The sequence below is a fragment of the Mobula hypostoma genome, chromosome 5 (genome assembly GCF_963921235.1).
Source record: "Mobula hypostoma chromosome 5, sMobHyp1.1, whole genome shotgun sequence".
Classification (NCBI taxonomy): Eukaryota; Metazoa; Chordata; class Chondrichthyes; order Myliobatiformes; family Myliobatidae; genus Mobula; species Mobula hypostoma.
In genome coordinates this window covers 106591883-106615023 of record NC_086101.1, presented here as the reverse complement: position 1 = coordinate 106615023, position 23141 = coordinate 106591883, and the positions used below count along the sequence as shown (strand labels likewise).

General features: G+C 48.2%; 1 protein-coding gene across 1 annotated transcript in view; it reads left to right on the top strand.

The window, feature by feature from the left end:
• The first annotated feature begins 12733 nt into the window (after positions 1-12733).
• efnb3b (ephrin-B3b) overlaps positions 12734-23141 on the top strand; it is a 175452-nt gene continuing 165044 nt past the window's right edge. The window contains exon 1 of the mRNA XM_063047572.1: positions 12734-12866. Within this exon, the coding sequence (XP_062903642.1) occupies positions 12748-12866 (119 nt within the window). The 5' untranslated portion in view covers positions 12734-12747. The remainder of the gene's footprint in view (positions 12867-23141) is intronic.

Genomic DNA, 23141 nt, shown 5'->3' with positions numbered 1-23141 from the left:
GGGAGGTTACTATCATAATGGGATTTCTGAGAGGGTGTAATAAAATATCTTATCAAGTTTTTCCACCCGAACTCCCTCCATTTCTGTGAACTGGTACACTTTCATTGATATCTCCATATTATTGTCCAGTCTTCCTCAGATATTATTATCCCTCCTTCCTTCTCCCATTTTGTTTTAATGTATGAAGTCCAATGTGTTTTAAGATTTGACAAACCCTTATGCACGCTTGAAATGATTCTACTACTGTTGTCTGAATTACATGCTTTTCTAAATAGCTCTATCAGACATGTACTTGCCTTGGTTACATTTCTAACCATCCTATTAACATACTGTCGCATCTGTAAATACCGGTAAAAGTCTTGTTTTTCTAATAAGTGTTTCTCTTTGAGCATTTCAAAACGGAACAGTGTTCCTTCTTTCATTATATTGCAAATAGCTGTTATTCCTTTAGCTGTCCAGTCCTTAAATCTAGCATCCAGTTTATTCGGTGTAAAATCCAAGTCATATGCACACCATTTAAGAATTGCAATGTCTTTCTCTAGTTTATATTCTTTTATAATAGTTTTCCATATTTTAAGAGTCCATTTCACCCACGGGTTGTCAATATTATTTATGTAACTTTGTAGGTTGTTATCAGCCAAAATTGCCTGTTTGGGATGGAAAGTATCCTCTCCTCATGTTTTTCCATTGAGCACCATATGATGGGTTGCACCAGCATATCACAGCTCTCAACTGTGCTGAAAAATAATAATCTCCAAGAGAAGGTAGGCCCAATCTCCCCTTTTCCTTGGCTAATTGCAAAGTTTTGAGATAAACCCTAGGCCTTTTACCTTGCCATATATATCTTGATAGCATCTTGTTCCATTCATTGAATTGATTTTGGGTAATCTCTATTGGTAGGGTCTAAAAGAGATATAGTAGTCTGGGCAGTATATTCATATTAATAGATTCAATCCTTGAACTGAGACCAAGAAAAGGACACCCTGTCTCTTGCAGCTATCTGGACTATTCCTCTTCTCACCCTGTCTCTTGCAAAAATGCCATCCCATTCTCGCAATTCCTCCGTCTCCGCCGCATCTGCTCTCAGGATAAGACTTTTCATTCCAGGATGAGGGAGATATCCTCCTTTTTTAAAGAAAGGGGCTTCCCTTCCTCCACCATCAACTCTGCTCTCAAACACATCTTCCCCATTTCACGCACATCTGCTCTCACTCCATCCTCCCGTCACCCCACTAGGAATAGGGTTCCCCTGGTCCTCACCTACCACCCCACCAGCCTCTGGGTCCAACATATTATTCTCCGTAACTTTTGCCACCTCCAACGGGATCCCACCACTAGGCACATCTTTCCCTCCCCCCCTCTGCTTTCTGCAGGGATCGCTCCCTATGCAACTCCCTTGTCCATTCGTCCCCCCCATCCTCCCCACTGATCTCCCTCCTGGCACTTATCCTTGTAAGCAGAGCAAGTGCTACACATGCCCTTACACTTCCTCCCTTACCACCATTCAGGGCCCCAAACAGTCCTTCCAGGTGAGGCGACACTTCACCTGTGAGTCGGCTGGGGTGATATATTGCGTCTGGTGCTCCTGATGTGGCCTTCTATCTCCCGACGCAGACTGGGAGATCATTTTGCTGAACACCTACGCTCTGTCCGCCAGTGAAAACAGGACCTCCCAGTGGCCACACATTTTAATTCCACATCCTATTCCCATTCTGATATGTCTACCACAGCCTGCTCTACTGTAAAGATGAAGCCACACTCAGGTTGGAGGAACAACACCTTATATTCCGTCTGGGTAGCCTCCAATCTGATGGCATGAACATTGACTTCTCTAACGTCTGCTAATGCCCCACCTCCCCCTCATACCCCATCCGTTATTTATATACACACATTCTTTTTCTCTCTCTCCTTTTTCTTCCTCTGTCCCTCAGACTATACCCCTTGCCCATCCTCTGGGTTTTTCCCCCCTCCCCCCTTGTCTTTCTCCCCGGATCTCCTGTCCCACGATCCTCTCATATCCCCTTTGCCAATCACCTGTCCAGCTCTTGGCTCCATCCCTCTCCCTCCTGTCTTCTCCTATCATTTTGGATCTCCCCCTCCCCCTCCCACTATCTCTTACTATCTCTTCCTTCTGTTAGTCCTGACGAAGGGTCTCGGCCCGAAACGTCGACTGTACCTCTTCCTAGAGATGCTGCCTGGCCTGCTGTGTTCACCAGCAACTTTGATGTGTGTTACGAAGAAAAGGAATTAGGTTCCATCTTATTATATCTTCCTTAATTTTTTATATATAGGCTGATAATTGCATTCTGATGATTTTGCCAAATCTTTTGTCATAATGATGCCCAGATATTTGACAGACTCTGTTTGCCATGCTCAAGGATATCTACTTTCAATTTCTCTTGGTGGGCTATAGTTATATGAAAGTAGTTGGGTTTTATCTATGTTGATCTTGTATCCTGGTAATTGGCCATATTGTTCAAAGGATTGCATCAATTTAGGTAAAGAGTATGTTGGTTGCCCTAGATAGATCAAAATGTCATCCGCGTAACAGGCCAATTTATGTTCTGTCCCTTTAATAGTAATTCCCCTGATATCTTCATTTTGTCTGATGTATTGAGCTAATGGTTCCAGATATAATGCGAAGAGTAGCGGTGACCATGCACAACCTTGTCTCGTGCCCCTTTCTAGGGTAAAACTATGAGATAAATATCCATTGATTTTAATCCTGGCAGTAGGATTGTCGTACAGTGCCTGTATAGTTTTAATAATTGTGTCATGTAGACCAAATCTATGTAAAACTCTGTAAAGAAAATTCCGATTAACCGAATCAAATGCCTTTTCAGTGTCCAGGCTTATCACTATTGCTTCAATTTCATTTTTATATGATCCATAACGTGAAGTGTCCTTCGTATATTGTCTTGTGTTTGGCGTTGTTGTATGAAACCTGTCTGATCATTATGTATCAGTGTGGGTTTGGCCATGATGGAGGTAAATATTCTATAATCCACATTAAGAACAGATATTGGTCTAAATGACCCACATTCCATTTTATCTTTGCCTTCTTTCGGTGTAGCTGAGATTATCGCCTCCTTCCAGCTGGGTGGCATTTAGTCATAGTCATAGTCATACTTTATTGATCCCGGGGGGAATTGGTTAGCGCCTTTCTTAGGGCCCAGTTCAGTGTGGGGAGTAAAACAGGAATTAACTCACTTCTAAACTCTTTATACCACTCTGCCGTATATCCATCTGATCCTGGTGACTTGCTTAATTTAAGCCTACTAATTGCAGTTTTTAGTGTAGTTGTTATTTCTAAGGAGAAGGTTCTTGGGAAACTGGAAGGTCCGAAGGTAGATAAGTCACCTGGACCAGATGGACTACAACCCGGGGTTGTGAAAGAGGTGGCTGAAGAGATTGTGGGGGCACTAGTAGTGATCGTTCAAGAATTACTAGATGTGGAATTCCAGTAATCCGGAGGACTGGGACATCACAAATGTCACTTAACTCTTTAAGAAGGGAGGAAGGCAAAGGACATAAAATTAGCCTAACTTCACTGGTTGACAAGAGGTTTGAGTCCATTACTACGGTAAAGTTTAGGTAATTGGAGGGACACGATAACATTGGCTGAGACTAGTATGGTTTCCTTCAGGAGAAATCTTGTCTGGCAAATCTGTTGGAATTCTTTGAGGAATCAACAAGCAGGATAGACAAAGGAGAGTCAGTAGATGTTGTTTACTGGGATTTTCAGGGGCATTGACAAGGTGCTGCACATGAGGCTGCTTAACAAGGTAAGAGCCCACAGTCTTACAGGACAGATACTAGCATGGATGGCATGGATTGGTGGAAGGAAAAGAGTGGGAATAAAGGGAGCCTTTTCTGGTCGGCTGCCGGTGACTAGAGGTGTATGGCAGACGTTGGTGTTGGGTCTGCTACTTTTAATGCTGTATGTCAATGACCTGGATAATGGAATTGATGGCTTTGTGGTTAAGCTTGCAAATGATACAAAGAAAGGTTTAAAGTACATTTATTATCAAAATATGTATACAGTACAAAATCTTGAGATTCATCTTCTTGCAGGCAGTCACAAAACAAAGAAACAGAATAAATCCCATTTAAAAAACCCATGCAACAAAGACCGTCAAACACCCACTGTGCCAAAAAAACTGAACAAATTGTGCAAACAGTAAAAAAAAAGTGAACAAATAGACACAGAACAAGAACTGCTGGATCCCCAAAAACGAGTCCACGGTCACGGAGACAGTTCAGTGCTGGGGTGAGTGCCGATGGCTGCAGGCCACAGTCACGGAGACAGTTCATTGCTGGGGGGAGTGACCCTCACAGAGCAGAGAGCTGAACACCTGTTTACCCTTTGCCCTTGGACTTGATGCCTTGATCTTTTAAATCTGGTTTTGCACTTCAATCAGACCAAACGTTGGTTCGTCTTTTGCTCTCAGGCCTGCCCCCCCCCACTTCAATCTTGCAATGGCCCCCCAGCTGTAACGGTATTCTCGAGAGTCAGGATACTGCAAAAACGTCAGGTAGTACAGATGGTTCAAAAGCACAACTCCCAAAAGGAAATCATAGGCTGTGGATCAAGGCGATTGTAGTCCAGGAAAAGTATAATTAATAGAATAGTCAGTAGTTTTGTTTGCTGCCCGTAAAGTGCCACCGTGAGCCGCCAGTGCCATCTTTACAGGGGCAGATAGTGTCGAGGAAGCAGGGAATCTGCAGAAGGGCTTGGACAGATTGGGAGAATGAGCAAAGAAGTGGCCGATGGAGTATAGGGTGTGGTCAATCACTCTGGTACAAGGAATAGAAGCATAGACTATTTTCTAAACGGGGAGAAAATTCAGAAATAGGGGTTGCAAAGGGTCTTGGGATTCACTAAAGGTTAACTTGCAGGTCAAATTGGTAGTAAGGAAGACGTCCAAAATGCAATGTTAGCATTCATTTCGAGAGGACGAGAATATAAATGCAAGGGTGTAATACTGAGGTTTTGTACGGCTTTGGCCAGACCACCATTGGAGTATTGCTAGCGGTTTTAGGCCCCTTAGCTGGAGTTTAGAAGAATGGGTCTCACTGAAACGTATTGAATGCCCTATACAGAGTGGACATGGAGAGGATGTTTCCTATAGTGGGGGAGTCTAGGACCAGAGGGCACAGTCTCAGAATAGAGGGACGTCCTTTTAGAGCAGAGATGAGAGGGAATTTCTTTAACTGAAGGGTGGTGAATCTGTGGAATTCATTGCCACAGATGGCTGTGGAGGCCAAGTCATTGGGTGCATTTAAAGCGGAGTTGATAGGTTCTTGATTAGTAAGAGCATCACAGAAGGCAGGAGAATGGGGTAGAGAGGGGCAATGGTGGAATGGTGAAGCAGATTCAATGGGCCGATTGGCCTAATTCTGCTCCTATATCTTATGGTCTCATAGAGTGGTGGGGCTTGTAGGGATACGAGTTGCAGGCAGGAAAGTAGGAGTGGCAGAAAGGACTAGTCTGTACCTGTGCTGCAATGTTCCACGTCTCTGTGAGACGAGTTGCAGATCTGGTACGACAGCAAAGACTTGCAATTTCCTACAGAGGAGGGAATGGTTGCATCTGTCATGGAGGTTCCAATGCACAAGATTGTGATAGGCTGTCGATGGTTATAGACTCTTCCAGCTCCAGTCACGGGCAGAACCCTCCCCACCATCAAGGACATTGTCAAATCATGGTGCATCAAGCAAGCAGTATCCATCACGAAGAACCCTTACCATCTAGGACAGTCCCTCCTCTCATTTCTACCATCAGAAAGGAGGTTCAGGAGCCTGAAGACACTCACTTGTTTCAGGAACAGCTTCCCCTTTGACATCAGATTTTGGAATGGTCTATGAACACTGTTACTTTTTTTGCACATTTAATCTGTAATTTTGAGATTCAAGATAGTTTATTGTCATTCTTCAGTACACGAGCGTAAAGGAGAACAAAATGGTTGTTACTCCAGATCCGATACAGCATAAAAAACACAATAATTTATGGCACGCACTCAGAATGCTGGAGGAACTCAGCAGGTCAGGCAGCATCTGTAGAAATGAATAAACCGTGGATGTTCCGTTAGTCCTGAAGAAGAGTCTCAGCCCAAAAAGTTGACTGTTCATTCCCCTCCATAGATGCTACCTGACTTGCTGATTTCCTGCAGCATTTGCTGTGTGTTGCTCAAGACTTCCAGCATCTGCAGAATCCCGGGAGTGGCTTACAGGCTAGGATCCAATCCAGGGGATCTAGGATTTATATATAGAACAACAGATTCCTGGGAGAGATTTGCAGGCTGGGATCTAATCTAGAAGTTTGAGGGTTTATATATAGAATAACAGATTCCTGTGAGTGGGTTACAGGTTGGGATATAATCCAGGGTTTGGAGTGTTTACACAGTAATAGATCCCCAGGAGTGAGTTACAGGTTGAGGTCTCATCCCAGACAACAGAAAATCTGCAGATGCTATAAATCCAACCAACACACGCAAACTGCTGGAGGAACTCAGCAGGCCAGGCAGCATCAATGGAAAAGAGCTGATGTTTCAGGCCGAGACCCTTCAGCAGGACTGGAAAGAAAGAGGAGAAGTCAGAGTAAGTAGGGGGAGGGACGGAAGAAGTACAAGGTAAAAGGTGACAGATGAAACCGGGAGAGGGGGAAGAGGTGAAGTAAAGAGCTGAGAAGTTGATTGGTGGGAGAGATACAAGGCCGGAGATGGGTGAATCTGATAGGAGAGGACAGAAGACCATGGAAGAGGGAGGAACACCGGAGGGAGAGGAGATAAGGTGAGAGAGGGAAACAGGAATGGATAACGATGAAGATCCTGCCACGAAGCACATCTCCCTCCCCCACTTTCTGCTTTCAGTAGGGGCTGCTCCCTATGCAACTCCTCTGTCCACTCGTCCCTCCCCACTGATCTCCCTCCTGGCACTTCTCCTTGCAAGTGAAACAAGTGCCAAACCTGCCCCTACACCTCCTCCTTCACTACCATTCAGGGCCCCAAATGGTCCTTCCAGGTTAGGTGACTCTTCACCTGTGAGTCTGTTGGGGTCATGTACTGTGTCTGGTGCTCATGGTGCGGTCTCCTGTGTGTCAGAGAGACCTGATGTAGATTGGGAGACCACTTCGCCGAGCACCTACGCTCCATCTGCCAGAAAAAGCAGCATCTGCCAGTGGCCACCCATTTCAATTCCACTTCCCATTCCCATTCCAACATGCCAGTCCACATCCTCCTCTACTGCTGTGATGAGGTTGGAGGAGCAACACCTTATATTCCGTCTGCGTAGCCTCCAACCTGTAGGCATGAGGATCAATTTCTCCAACTTCCAGTAATGGCCCCCCCTCCTTCACCATTCCCCATCCCTTTTTCCCCTCTCTCATCTTATCTCCTTACCTGTCCATCGCCTCCCTCTGGTGCTCCTCCCTTTTTTCTTTCTTCCATGGCCTTCTGTCCTCTCCTATGAGATTCCCCCTTCTCCAGCCCTGTATCTCTTTCACTAACCAACCTCCCAGCCCTTCACTTCACTCCCTCACCCTCTCTGTTTCACCTATCTCCTACCACCTTGTTCTCCCCCTCCCCCACCTTCTTACTCTGACTTCTCCTCTTACTTTCAAGTCCTGAGGAAGGGTCTCAGCCTGAAGTGTCAACTGTTAATTCATCTCCATGGATGCTGTCTGACCTGCTGAGTTCCTCCAGCATTTTGTGTGTTCCTGTGTCTGGAATAATTTATAATGATTTTTATGTATCGTGTTGCATAGCTGCCACAAAACAACAGATTTCAGTGACTCTCCTTGCACAGAACATGTGCCCTCTGATCGTCTACCCTCCAGGCACAGGGAAACCCTATTGATGCCTCGTGTAATATTTCAAAGTAATTCCCTCCCCAACCACGACTGCTCCAGAAAGTAAACTCAGCCCATCCTGCTACCCTTGGGTGTCCACCATCACACTTGGAGTCTTGTGTTCATTGTAGACTGAGGGTGCAGAGGAGATTTACCAGGACGCTGCCTGTCTTACGAGCTTTGGAGTGAAGGAGGCTGAGACTTGACGGGTGTGTACAAAATGATAAGAGGCATTGATCGAGTGGACTGACGAAGAACTTTTTCCACAGTGTGAGGGAACATAATTTTAAGGTGATTGGAGGAAAGTAAAGGGGGGTGTCAGAGGTGTTTTTTTTGCACAGGGAGTGTGTGGAATGCCCTGCCGGGTGGAGGGAAAAAGGGGGAGGGGGTGGAGGTAGATAAATTAGTGATATTTAAGAAACTGTTAGATGGAAGCATGGAGAGCTACCTGGGAAGGAAAGGCTATATTGATCTTAGAGTAAGTTAAAAGGTTGGCACAACTGTGTGTGTAGACCAAAGGGCCTGAACTGTTCTCCGTGATGATAGATCTGCTTCTGAGTTTCTCCTTCCTCAGCCTCACCGTCCCTCAGACTCTCTCATTCACCTAACCACATCCCTTGCTTTCTCTCTGCTTTTTCCCTTGCTTTTTCCACTTACACACTCCCACACTTCCTCTACACTGAAATATCCCCCCTCCCCTCCCTCAAACACACTCCCACCCTCTACACCCAAATATCCCCCTCTCCTCTCCCTCAAACACACTCCCTCCGTCATACACACTCCCAAACTTCCTCTACACCCAAATATCCCCCTCCCCTCCCTCATACACACTCCCACACTTCCTCTACACTCAAATATCCCCCCTCCCCTCCCTCAAACACACTCCCTCCGTCATACACACTCCCAAGTCCTCTACACCCAAATATCCCCCTCCCTCATACACACTCCTTCCCTCATACACACTCCCAAACTTCCTCTACACCCAAATATCCCCCTCCCCTCCCTCATACACACTCCTTCCCTCATACACACTCCCACACTTCCTCTACACCCAAATATCCCCCTCCCCTCCCTCATACACTTTTTCTTTCTCTCCACTCCCTCATACACACTCCCAAACTTCCTCTACACTCAAATATACCCCTCTCCTCTCCCTCAAACACACTTCTTCCCTCACACTCCCATGCTTCATCTACGCTCAAATATCCCCTCTCCCCTCCCTCAAACACACTCCCTCTGTCATACACACTCCCACACTTCCTCTACACTCAAATATTCCCCTCTATCCTCCCTCATACACACTCTCTCACTTCCTCTCCACTCAAATATCCCCCTCTACCCTCCCTCAAACACACTCCCCCTCTCCCCTCAAACACACTCCCACACTTCCTCTACACTCAAATATCCCCTCTCCCCTCCCTCAAACACACTCCCCTCTCCCCTCAAACACACTCCCTCACACACACTCCCAGTACACTCAACTATCCCCCTCTTCCCTCCCTCAAACTCACTCCCTCTCCCTCATATACTCTCCTCTCTGTATCACCCCTCCCCCTCTACCACTCCCTCCCTCAAACACTCCTCTTTCTCCACTCTCTCTGTATCTCCCACCCTTCCCTCATACATATCTCCCTCCACATTTCCTTCCCACTCCCCACCCTCTCTCCCCTCCTCCATTAACACTCCCTTTCTCTCTCCACTCTCTCTATATCTCCCTCCTCCTCCCACTCCCTCCCCTTCCCTGTCTCCCTCCCTCCTTCACCCTCTCCTCCTCTCTCCCTCAGACTCTCATCCCCTTCTTCCCAACCCTCCACTCCCTCCCCAGCATTCCTCCTTCTCCTCCTTCCCATGCTCCCTCTTCTCCCTTTCTGTACCTCCCTCCCCTCCCCCCTTTTCCTCTAACCCCGTCCTTCCCTCATTCCCCTCACCCTAAATCCTTCCTTCACCTCACCCTCCCTCTTTCTCTCACTTTCCCTCTCCCCCACTCCCTCCCTCCCACCTACCCTTCTCCCTCCATCCCACCTTTTCCCTCTCCCTCTCTCCCTCCTTCCCCCTCCTCTCCCTCCCTCCCCTCTCCCCCTCCCTCCTCCTCTCCCTCCTTCCCACCTCCCTCTCTCCCTCCTTCCCCCTCTCCCTCCCTCTTTCCATCTCTCCCTCACTCCTTCCTTCCACCCCTCCCTTCCTCCCTCCCCTCTTCCTCCTTCCCCCTCCCTCCCTTCTCCCTCCTTCCCCCTCTCACCCTCACTCCCTCCTTCCCCTCCCTCCCTTCTCCTTCCTTCCTCCTCCCTCTTTCCCCTCCCTCCTCCTTCCTTCCCCCTAACTCCCTCCCTCCCTCTCCCTCCCTCCTTCTCCCTTTCTCTCCCTTCTTCCTTCTGCCCCCGTCCTTTCCCTTCTCCCTCCCCCTCACTCCCCCCTTCTCCATCCCTCATTTCCCCTCTCTCTCCCTCCCTTACTGTACCATGGCCACCCAGCTATTTGTATTGATCCGGATTCCCTGGGGCCCTAGTATTCACGGGGAATCCCAGTTGCAGCTCTTCTCGCTGTTCCGGGTTCAATTTCACCTGCCGCGCTCTGCTCCAGATATCGGCTGATCAATATCGTGTTCTCGTTCGAGATTACCCCCTCACTATCAGGTCCATCACATCCGCTTTGCCCATGAGCCGGAGTTCTTTCCTCGAGTCCTGGAGCTCATTTTAATCCCTTATCGCAAACCATTGAGAAAATTATCTCGGAATGGTATACAGTTTTTCTTTTCAGAGAGGGTGCAGAGAAACAATACAACTCTATTCCAAAAATTCGCCCATTCATCTCCCTTTGCAATCTTGGAAATTCCTTCAGAAACCGACTTTCCCATCGACACGGATCCCGATCCAGGTCAGGAATACGATCCGCTCCGGGTCATCTTTCGAGCTTGAAAAGTTTTGTATGACTTGTGTCCATTGTCTCAGCAGCGCCTTTAACACTTACCGTACCATCCAGCCTATAGATCGCAGCTGAGTATGAACAAGCAACCGGCGTAGAGAACTATGAATTGTTTGGTGGGCTTACTACTTCTTGTTAGACCTTCTCCTCCGGCCCGACCCAGCGGTCAAAAGTCGACACCATCTCCTGTGTGTGTGTGTGTGTGTGTGTGAGAGAGAGAGAGAGAGAGATATCCCCCAGTGAGGAGCTTATCCGTATAGGCTTCAGCATGTGAAGGACTGTCTGTGTGTGTGATTATACAGGTCTGTGTTTCTTATGAGTGTGATTTTGTGTGTTCCGGACAGCCAAATTACTTGTGAGTATTTACGTGTTTATGGGGATCATTGTGTGTGTGTGTGGGGGGGGGTGAAGAAACTTGTGTATTTGCTGATTTGTCTTTGTATGTGTGAGGGCAGTCTCCATTTGACAGAGTCTGTGTATAATTATGGGGCCCTTTGTGTGTATGCAGTGTTGTGTGTGCCCTTTCTGTGTGTGTGCGTGTGTGTGTATATATGCAGTGCTGTGTGTGCCCTTTGTGTGCATGGAGTGCTCTATGTGTGTGTGTGTGTGGAGTAGTGTGCCCTTTGTGTGTCTGGCGGGCTGTGTGTAAGTGTGTGTATAGTGTGCTCTGTGAGTGTGCATGCAGTGCTGTGTGTGTGTGTATATGGAGTAGTGTGTGTGTCCAGAGTGCTGTGTGTAAGTGTGTGTATAGTGTGCTCTGTGAGTGTGTATGCAGTGCTGTGTGTGTGTATGGAGTAGTGTGTGTGTCTAGAGTGCTGTGTGTAAGTGTGTGTATAGTGTGCTCTGTGTGTGTGTGCAGTGCTGTGTGTAGGTGTATGTGTGGAGTGCTGTGTTTTTTGTGTGTGTATGGAGTACTGTGGGTGAGGGCGTGGAGTGTTTTGTGTGGAGTGGTGTGTGTGTATGCACTGTGTGTGGGTGTGTATAGAGTGCTGTGTGTGTGTGTGCGCAGTGTGTGTTTGTGTGTGTGTATATGGAGTGGTGTGGGTGTTCGTGTGGATTGTTTTGTGTATGTGGGAGGTGAGTGTGTATATGGAGTGCTGTGTGTGTATATGGAGTGTTGTGGGTGTGGTGTGTGTGGGTTGGTATATGTGTGTTGTGTGTGTGTATGGAGTGTTATCTTTGTGGGTGTGTATATGGAGTGTTGCATGTAGGTGTGTGTGTGAGAGAGAGAGAGAGAGAGAGAGAGAGAGAGAGAGAGTAGTTTTGCCTGTGTATAACCGTAAGTGTGTGGCGGCGGTCTCTGGGTACAATGAATTTCCCCAGAGCGCAGCCGCGATGGAAGTAAGCAAACTGGCCCAAACACAAAGGGAGATGGCAACAATAGGAGCGCAAAATGCAAATTCTGACACCACAGAAAAACGAGGCGGCGTAGTCTCAGTGGGAATTTGTTTCTGATGAAAACTCTTTCTCATTGTTCTGAAATGCCAGTTTTTTTTTAGCCGACACAAAAGTTGCCTCCCAGTGCCTCTCACCTTTGATAGATGGAGCTGCGTCTGCAGACTCCTCCCCGGAGTTTTTCAGTCCACGCAATATTTCTGGAAAGAGGAATCTACAAGAGCGTGTGGTGGCTGGGGGAGCGAGAGGAGGACTCAGGAGGGAGACGGGGGGAGAGAGCGAGATAGAGGGAGGGAAGGAGAAGGGGGTAGCGGTCAGGACGGCAGGGAGAGGTAGACGGACGATGCGGGAGCCCCTTTGCCCTGGTCACTCGAACCGAAACAACTTTCCCCCGCAGCCCTGCAAGTTGGGGCGTACCGGCTTCGCTCTTTCCGTGCTCGAGGTCCGCGAGGGAGCGCCGAGGAGCCGCGGCCAGCCTGGCATCGGAGCTTCTGCCCGGCCGAAGTTGCTGCGGGCAGCGAGCCTCGGGCACAGCCGGAGCCCGACCTGCCTCGCACTCAGCGATCGCCGCGCTCTGGAAGATGTGGTGGCCCGCGGGGGTCCGGTATGGATGTAATTTGCGAGTTTTGTTGCTGCTGGAACTGTGGCTGGTTTCGGCTGAAATTATGGAGCCCATTTACTGGAATTCGCTTAATGAAAGGTGGGTAAGTGAGCCTGGCGGCCACCTCGCCGCCTTCTCGGGGTAAGGGATCGATTTGCAGTTGGTCGTAGTTTCAATGAATTTACACTGTTTTAAAACCCCTTCCCCCTCCCCCTCCATCCAAAAACAAAAACCGTCTTTCCTTTGGGAGTTTGTCTTGCTTCAAACTACGCGGATGACTTCAGTGGCGGTTTTGTTCGGGTCTGTGGTGAACACCCCTTTCCCTCCCTCCAGAAGAGGCCGGGAACTGCTCGCGTCTCCCGCCTCTGGACTCTGGAGAAGCCGGGGTTTGGGTCAAGGTTGTGGGGAAGCTGGACCTGATCGCTCGCTGGCCGGCTCCAGCCCTCAGTCGGGGTTTTATTGAATGTTTGTTACAATTATAGGTTGTGTGTGTGCGTGCGGGGGAGGGCTCCGAGGAACAAGTTCACGGTCGCAGTCTGTAGCCTTTAAGCACTTTGACAAACGCGATTATATTACAGCGGCTGATCCCAGTCTCGAGAGTCAACTCTCCCCCTGCCTCCTTGATATTTACAACATGCTACAATAAACATAACTCGCTGTGTGTGTGTACTGATGGTGTGAAGTGAGACTGTGTATTTGATTGTGTGTACTGTGTGTGTGCTCGCGCGTGTATTCGAAGTGTTAATCCGAGAGTCTGCGACCTGAGTTTATGAATTGAGTGTGTTCCCCTCCCTCGGAGTGTGTGCCTGTGCCTGTCCCTTGAATTGTGTCTAAGGCAACTTTCGACCTGTGTGCATCCGAGCATCTCTCGGACTTAATTCTCTGGAACTGTGAATTGTGAAAATATTTTCTTCCGCCGTCCCTGACTGTGTCTCACTCACTGAAGCTATGAACACAACCGACCAGCTGTTAATTTGTTACCCCGGTATCTGGTTCTGCACTTGGGGTGGCCATGGCTCCATATGACTCTTTGAGGTGGGGGGGGGGAGCCCAGAAGTCTCACCCTCTGGTTCCATCTACACCCCATAACTACAACCCCCCATTCCATCTACATTCCATAACTACATCCACCCCCTCCTGGTTCCATCTACACCCCATAACTACACCCACCCTCTTCTGGTTCCATCTACACCCCATAACTACAACCCCTGGTACCATCTACACCCCCTCCCCAGTTCCATCTACACCCCATAACTACATTCACCCCCTCCCGGTTCCATCTACACCCCATAACTACACCTTCTCCCCGGTTCCATCTACACCCAATAACTACACCTCCCCCCGGTTCCATCTACACCCCATAACTACACCCCCCCGGTTCAATCTACACCCCATAACTACACCCACCTCCTCCAGGTTCCATCTACAACCCCCCGGTTCCATCTACACCCCATAACTACACCTCTCCCCGGTTCCATCTACACCCCATAACTGCACCCCCCAGTTCCATCCACCCCCCATAACTACACCCCTCAGTTCCATCTACACCCCATAATTACACCCCGGTTCCATCTTAGCTGTGAGGAGGTTGCTAAGAGGATGCAGGGTGACTTGGATAGGTTGGGTGAGTGGGCAAATTCATGGCAGATGCAAATTAATGTGGATAAATGTGAAGTTATCCACTTTGGTGGCAAAAGTAGGAAAACAGATTATTATCTGAATGGTGGCCGATTAGGAAAAGGGGAGGTGCAACGAGACCTGGGTGTCCTTATACACCAGTCATTGAAAGTGGGCATGCAGGTACAGCAGGCGGTGAAAAAGGCGAATGGTATGCTGGCATTTATAGCGAGAGGATTCGAGTACAGGAGCAGGGAGGTACTACTGCAGTTGTAAAAGGCCTTGGTGAGACCACACCTGGAATATTGTGTGCAGTTTTGGTCCCCTAACCTGAGGAAAGACATCCTTGCCATAGAGGGAGTACAAAGAAGGTTCACCAGATTGATTCCTGGGATGGCAGGACTTTCATATGAAGAAAGACTGGATGAACTGGGCTTGTACTCGTTGGAATTTAGAAGATTGAGGGGGGATCTGATTGAAACGTATAAGATCCTAAAGGGATTGGACAGACTAGATGCAGGAAGATTGTTCCCGATGTTGGGGAAGTCCAGAACGAGGGGTCACAGTTTGAGGATAGAGGGGAAGCCTTTTAGGACCGAGATTAGGAAAAACTTCTTCACACAGAGAGTGGTGAATCTGTGGAATTCTCTGCCACAGGAAACTGTTGAGGCCAGTTCATTGGCTATATTTAAGAGGGAGTTAGATATGGCCCTTGTGGCTACAGGGGTCAGGGGGTATGGAGGGAAGGCTGGGGCGGGGTTCTGAGTTGGATGATCAGCCATGATCATAATAAATGGTGGTGCAGGCTCGAAGGGCCGAATGGCCTACTCCTGCACCTATTTTCTATGTTTCTACACCCTATAACTACGCCCACCAGTTCCATGTACACCCCATTACTAACCCGCCCCTCCGGTTCCATCTACACCCCATAACTACAACCCCCTCCCGGTTCCAGCTACACCCCGTAACTACACCTACCCCCGCGGTTCCATCTACACCCCATAACTACACTCACCCCCTCCTGGTTCCATCTACACCCCATAACTACACCTCTCCCTGGTTCCATCTACGCGCCATAACTAACCCACCCCCCCGCCCCAGTTCCATCTATACCCAATAACTACACCTCCTCCCCGGTTCCATCTACACCCCATAACTACGCCCCTGGTTCCATCTACACCTCATAACTACACCGCTCAGTTCTATCTACACCCCATAACTACACCCTGGTTCCATCTACAACCCCATCACTACAACTCCTTCCCGGTTCCAGCTACACCCCATAAATACACCCACCGCCCCCCGGTTCCATCTACACCCCATAACTACACCCACCTCCTTCCGGTTCCATCTACACCCCATAACTACACCCACCCCCTCCCAGTTCCATCTACACCCCCATAACTACAGCCCCGGTTCCATCTACACCCAATAACTACACCTCCTCCCTGGTTCCATCCACACCCCATAACTACACCCCCCCCCCCGGGTTCCAACTACACCCCCCGGTTCCATCTACGTGCCATAACTACACCTCCCTCTGGTTCCATCTACACCCCATAACTACACCTCCCGGTTCTATCTACACCCCATAACTACACCTCTCCCCAGTTCCATCTACACCCAATAACTATACCTCTCCCCGGTTCCATCTACACCCAATAACTACACCTCTCCCCGGTTCCATCTACGCACCATAACTACACCTCCCAGTTCCATCTACACCCAATAACTACACCTCCCCCCAGTTAAATCTACACCCCATAACTACACCCCCCCCCCGGGTTCCATCTACACCCGATAACTAAACCCCCCGGTTCCATCTACACCCGATAACTACACCTCCCGGTTCCACCTACACCCCATAACTACACCCCCCCGTTCCGTCTACACCCTCTACACAATCCATTCCCCAAAATCTCAGCATGGAGGTTGTCCATTCCCCACCCCTACAACCCATTACACACAGACACACGCACCAGCATTCTACTGACGGAGAGGAATAAACGGTTGCTGTTTCGGTCGGGGACCCTTCATCAGGACCAGAGAGGAAGTGGGGCTGAAGCCAGAGTGAGAAGCTGGGGGAGGGGAAGGAGTATGAGTTGGCAGGTGATAGGTGAGGTCAGGTGAGGGAGATGATGATAAGAGACTAGGAAGTGACAGGTGAGACCAGGTGAGGGAGATGATGGGAGGGACTGGGAAGTGACAGGTGAGGGAGATGATGTGAGAGACTGGGAAGTGACAAGTGAGGGAGATGATGGGAGGGACTGGGAAGTGACAGGTGAGACCAGGTGAGGGGGACGAAGTGAGAGACTGGGAAGTGACAGGTGAGACCAGGTGAGGGAGATGATGTGAGAGTCTGGGAAGTGACAGGTGAGGCCAGGTGAGGGAGATGATGTGAGAGACTGGGAAGTGACAGGTGAGGCCAAGTGAGGGAGATGATGGGAGGGACTGGGAAGTGACAGGTGAGACCAGGTGAGGGGGATGAAGTGAGAGACTGGGAAGTGCCAGGTGAGGGAGATGATGTGACAGACTGGGAAGGCCAAGTGAGGGAGATGATGGGAGGGACTGGGAAGTGACAGGTGAGACCAGGTGAGGGGGATGATGTGAGAGACTGGGAAGTGACAGGTGAGGGAGATGATGTGACAGACTGGGAAGTGACAGGTGAGGGAGATGATGTGAGAGACTGGGAAGTGACAGGTGAGGCCAGGTGAGGGAGACGGTGAGGGAGATGATGTGACAGACTGGGAAGTGACAGGTGAGGGAGATGATGTGAGAGTCTGGGAAGTGACAGGTGAGGCCAGGTGAGGGAGACGGTGTGAGAGACTGGGAAGTGACAGGTGAGGGAGATAATGTGAGAGGCTGGGAAGTGACAGGTGAGGCCAGGTGAGGGAGACGGTGTGAGAGACTGGGAAGTGACAGGTGAGGGAGATGATGTGAGAGGCTGGGAAGTGACAGGTGAGGCCAGGTGAGGGAGATGGTGTGAGAGACTGGGAAGTGAAGGGTGAGACCAGGTGAGGGGGAACGGTGTGAAAGACTGGGAAGTGACAGGTGAGACCAGGTGAGGGGGAACGATGTGAGAGACTGAGAAGTGATGGGTGAGACCAGGTGAGGGGGAATGATGTGAGAGACTGGGAAGTGATGGGTGAGACCAGGTGAGGGGGAACAGTGTGAGAGACTGGGAAGTGATGGGTGAGACCAGGTGAGGGGGAACAGTGTGAGAGACTGGGAAGTGACAGGTGAGACCAGGTGAGGGAGATGATGTGAGAGACTGGGAAGTGATGGGTGAGGTCAAGTTCCTCCTTCAGCCCTTTACCTCTCCCACCTCTCTCTTCCCAGCTTGTCACATCATCTCCCGTGCCCCCTTTCTACTGGTGATGAGGGTCTCAGCCTGCTACATCGACTGTTTATTCTTCTCCATAGATGGTGTCTGACCTGCTGCATTCCACCAGCATCTTGTGTGTGTTGCTCTGGATTTTCAGCATCTGCAGAGTCCCTTGTGCCTATGACCCAACACCTTCCACACTCAATCCTGTATTCCATTCCCAGCCTCCCCCTCCCCCTGCCGGCCAGAACTAATTCCTACCCCACCCCACCAGCCCATTCCTCACCTGCACTGCCCTCCCCTTCACCATCGCCTAATCCGTCGATGTAGCAGTCAGTCCTGTGCTGATGTTGTCTGGCTTGGCCCAGGTACTGTGCAGTCCAGATTTATTCAGCCAAGTGCAGCATTACATCAAAGTTCACATCTCCTGATGGGACATACCCAATGGGTGATTTAAAAAAAATCCCTGCAATATCCAAAGGTGAGAATTTGGACGTGAGGTTGCCTTTGACCGGGGCTGGCCTCCAAGGTGTCTCTCCCCGGGGAGGTAACATACAAGCACACAGGTAATGGGATAATGGGAGACTGAGGCTGGATTAAATCAACGGACATCCACATCAGTGTAGGAAAGGGTGGGAGATGAGAGCAAGGGTGAGGCATTATTTGGCACAATGCCTATGGCAGGGTACCTGTCAAGTACCCTTCACCTGGCAGCAGGCTCAGCCCGGTCCCACCATCTGTAAGAGGCCCTTCACTCCAGCTCCCTGTGTAGTTAGCACAGGCAGATGCTCTGTTGGGTTAAATGCACTCCAGAGGGTTGGTAGGGTCCATCCCAGAGGACCTGTGGCTTGTGTCTACCCAGGGGCCCCTTAATCGCTGTATTAAGTGGTCAGGTGATCATTACCTGCAAAGTCAAAGTAAACACCAGGTACGATCTTGAGATTTGATTTCTTGCAGGCATTTACAGGAAAATAAATTCTATTGGACATCTTTATGAAAAACTACATAAATAAAGACAAACAGTGTATAAAAGAGGGCAAATTGTGCAAATAGAGAGTATCTTTTCTTCATGTGTCCACTGGCAATATTCCTTCTGGCCAAGAGCTCAGGCTGAAGGGCAACTCCAGAGGGTCTGGCGTGATTAACAGGGTCCCTATCCCTGTTTGCACTGGTAACAGGAATTCACTCTGGGAGGGAGAAAACCTTAACTAACACACAAAATGCTGGATGAACAGATGATCCAGGCCTATTGAAGAGTCTCAGCTTGAAATGCAACTGTTTATTTCTCTCCATAGATGCTGCCTGGCCTGCTGTGTTCCTCCAGCATTTTGTGTTTGTTGCACGCACACACCTTTGAGAATGGCAACGTAAAACTTCCTCACAGAGGGTGCGAGTTGAGCTATAGCCCACCCCTTGAGAAAAGCTGTCAATACCAGGAGGGCAGTTGGAATCTTCCAAATAGGTTGGAGCTCTTGATTGGCCAGGGGAGGAGGCATCACAGGACTGTGGGGGTGGAGGGGGAAGGATTACACTCTGCTGTGTCATTGGACGGGGTTAAAGGGACAATGGGTTTGAGATACGGTCAGTAAACTTGACAGCAGAGGTGGTTCAGCACACCAATGCCGTGCTGAGGGAGTGCTGTACTACAGTGAGGAGTGGCACCAAGGCAGCACTGTCCTGTCTGAGGGAGCAGAGTGCAGGTGGGTAGGGCTGAGGGAGTGGAGTGGGGGTGGTGGGCACTGTTGCTTTTAAGCTGCCTGGGTGCACGGCCACACAGTAACTGAAATGCTCCTGCGCACATTGCCTTTGCTGCCACGCATCTGAAATTTTCTTTTATAAAATGTTAATATAATTGTGAAATATCCTGTAACTAATTGTTAATGAAAATAATCCAATAAGTTTTCTAAATAATAAATGTACCACAACCTTGAAACACTTCAGAGCTTCAATGCATTTACGTTTGTTAGTGTTTAAAGTCACAACACTATTACAAATTGTGACAATAAACACAGAATGGAAGTTGGTAGCTCATTGTTAATAAACCGCCAGCCCGCTGAATGCTAAGTTTAAAAGTTTACAAAGCATTAAAGATTTTCTTTCATTATACCCTACAATTAATAAATCAAAAGTTTGTAATTTTTCAATTTTCAAAGTATGCATATTATAAAAAGTCTCGTGCAGTTTACAGGCCATGTTAAAATTTCCTGCACAGAACAATGGTTGGTCCACGCAGCTGTGGGGGTGGGGGAAATTAGAGGAAACACTGGGTGAGAGTGGCACTAAGAGTACAGTACATAGTGAGGAAAACCATGACGTTAAACGGGCGCCCGTTCTGTTCTCAGGTAGATGTTAAGGAACTGACAGAGAAGAAATGTTCTGGATGATTTGGCAGTGCTGTGCAGTACTGTCTCACTGAGGGTACAGGAAGGCTGGAGTGTTTCTGAGGAGTGTGACAGAGCAGCTGACTTGGGTGTGACTGTGTCATTCAGCTGTGGAAAAGATTTGGGGCTTTGCATTTGGGAAGTTTATGTTGAATAGGATGGATCAAATGTTTGTTATACCTTTTCAGAATCAGGTTTATCATCACTGACACAAGTTGTGAAATTTGTTACTGTATGTTGCAACAAGAAATATATTAAAAAATTAAATAAGCAATGCAAAATTTGAGAGGTTGTGTTCATGGGTTCATTTTCTGTTCAGAAATCTGATGGCCAAGGGGAAGAAGCTGTTGCTAAAACATTGAGGTTGGATCTTCAGGCTCCTGTACCTCCTCCCTGATGATAGTGATGAACAGAGGGCATTTCCTGGGAGAAGTGATGGATGCCACTGTCCCGAGGCATCACCTTTTGAAGTCCACAATCAATTCCTTGGTCTTACTGGCGTTGAGCGAAAAGTTATTGCTGCAACTCTACCCGATAGCTGATATGTCACACTCCTGTACGCTTCCTCATCACTTTTGGGAGTTAGGAGCAGTTTTCTGACAATCAGATTCAGTTTTATTTTTCACATCTATATTGAAACATACGGGGAAATGAGTAATTTGCCAACATAATACAGGGATCTGCTTGGGCAGCCCTTGTGTTGCTATACATTCCAGTGGCAACATGGCTTGCCAACGATGTTCAGCTTAACAGTAAAACAAGTCCCTTTCCCATCCCTTCCAACCCACTCACTCACCCACACATACAGGTAGAAGGCACAAGAGCCTCAGGGCTCACACCACCAGGTTCAAGAACAGTTATTACCCCTCAACCATCAGGCTCTTGAACAAAAGGGGATAACTACACTCACTTGCCCATCCATTGAGATGTTCCCACAACCAATGATCTCACCTTAAGGACTCTTTATCTCATATTCTCATTATTTATTGCTGTTTATTTATACTTGTATTTGCACAGTTTGTTGTCTTTTGCATTCTGGTTGATCGTTCGTTGATTTTGTTATAGTTACTATTCTATAGATTTGCTGAGTATGCCCACAGGAGAATGAATCTCAGGGTTGTATATGGTGACGTATATGTACTTCGATAACAAATTTACTTTGAACTTTGATACAGATAGGCTTCCAGTCCCAGAGCAGGCTGCCTTTGGTCCTTAGCCCCTGATTCTCAGGCTCTTAGATGTCAGACTTTCAGCTTTGGATTTCACTGACCTTTGAGTCTAGATCTTAGACAGCTTACCTTTAGCTTTATTTGCCACGTGTACATCGTAGTGTACAGTGAAATGTGCTTTTTGTATCATATCAAATCAGCTAGGATTGATATCAAATTAATCACTTGTTATGCTCCATGATGCGAGTATCCACCCTGCATCCCGTCTGACCGATGTACGCTGCTCCGCATTCACAGGGAATCCTGTAAATGCCAGCCGTCCTGAGTCCCAGGTCATCTTTGACCCCCATCAGCTGGGATTTGAGCTTCCTCACAAGTTTGTGGATGGTCTTTAATCGGCATCTGGCAATCCTTCCAGAATCTGTGGAATTATAGGGAAGACAGGCGGCAGTGACAGGTTCCTCATCGTTGTTAGAACTACTGTGGCATGCCAGTGGCTTTTGGGACTGCCTGGTGAAGGAAGCCATTGAAGTAAGACTTGAGAATAAGAATTTCAACAAAGACAAAGGTCTTGCTGTAAGTAAGAACTGGAATATGATTTTAAACAAGGTGGGACAGCAGAAACCTGATTGGTTGAGAACTAACCAATAAGGAGGATGGATAACAGGAGCTGAGTCTATATACCACTGGACTAGACATGCCTAGGCATCACCCCAATGAAGATGGTGAAGTCTGTCATTGAAACGTTGATAAAATCGACACCTGGACCTGGTTGGAAGCCTGATAAGAGCTAATGCGTCATATACACTGGGAAAAGTACTAGGTCCTTTTTCAGCCAATGGCTTGTTATAGGGCACTGGTGAGGCCTCACGTGGAGTGTTGAGAGCAGTTTTGGCTCCTCATCTAAGAAAAGGATGTGCTGACGTTGGAGGAGGTTCGTGAAAATTGATTCTTGTATTGAAAGACTTGTCATATCAGGAGCATTGGATGACTCTGGAATTCAGAATAATGGCGGGGGGGTGGTGGTTCTCGTTAAAACTCTCAAATGTTCAAAGGGCTTAATAGAGTGGAGAGGATATATCCTATGGTGGGAGAGTGTAAACCAGAGGACACAGCTTCAGAATAGAGGGATGTCTATTTAGAACAGATGAGGAATCTTCTTAGCCAGAGAGTGGTGAATCTGTGGAATTCATTGCTGTAGGCAGCTGTGGAGCCAAGTTATTGGGTATATTTAAGGCAGAGGTTGATAGATATCTGATTAGTCAGGGCATGAAAGGATACAGGGAGAAGGCCGGATATTGAGGCTGAAAGGGAAAATGGATCAGCCATGATGAAACGGCAGAGCAGACTTGTGGGCCAAATGGCCTAGTTCTGCTCCTATTGCTTATGGTTTTATGATCATGTGCTAAAGAAGAGAAATAGTGCTTAAATAAACAGATTTTAAAAAAAATATATATTTAAAAAATACTGGGAATGAGTTGGAGTCCTTGAAAGTGAGTCCATAGGTTGTGGAAGCAGTTGAGGGTTGAGCTGAGTGAAGTTATCCACACCGGTGCTGATGGTTGTAGGGTAGTAACTGTTCTTGAACCTGGTGGTGTGGGACTTAAGGCTCCTGTACCCCATTCCTGATGGCAGCAGTGAGAAGAGAGCATGGGCTGGGTGGCAGGGGTCACTGATGTTGGATGCTGCTTTCCTGCGATGGCGCTCCATGTAAATATGCTCATTGGTGGGGAGGGCTTTGTCTGTGATGGACTGGGCTGTATCCATCGCTCTCGGTAGGATTTTCCGTTCTTGGGCATTGTGTTTCCATACCAGGCTGTGATGTAATTAGCTGTTGCCAAGTTAAAGATTAGCTTTATTTGTCACATGTACAGTGCAATGC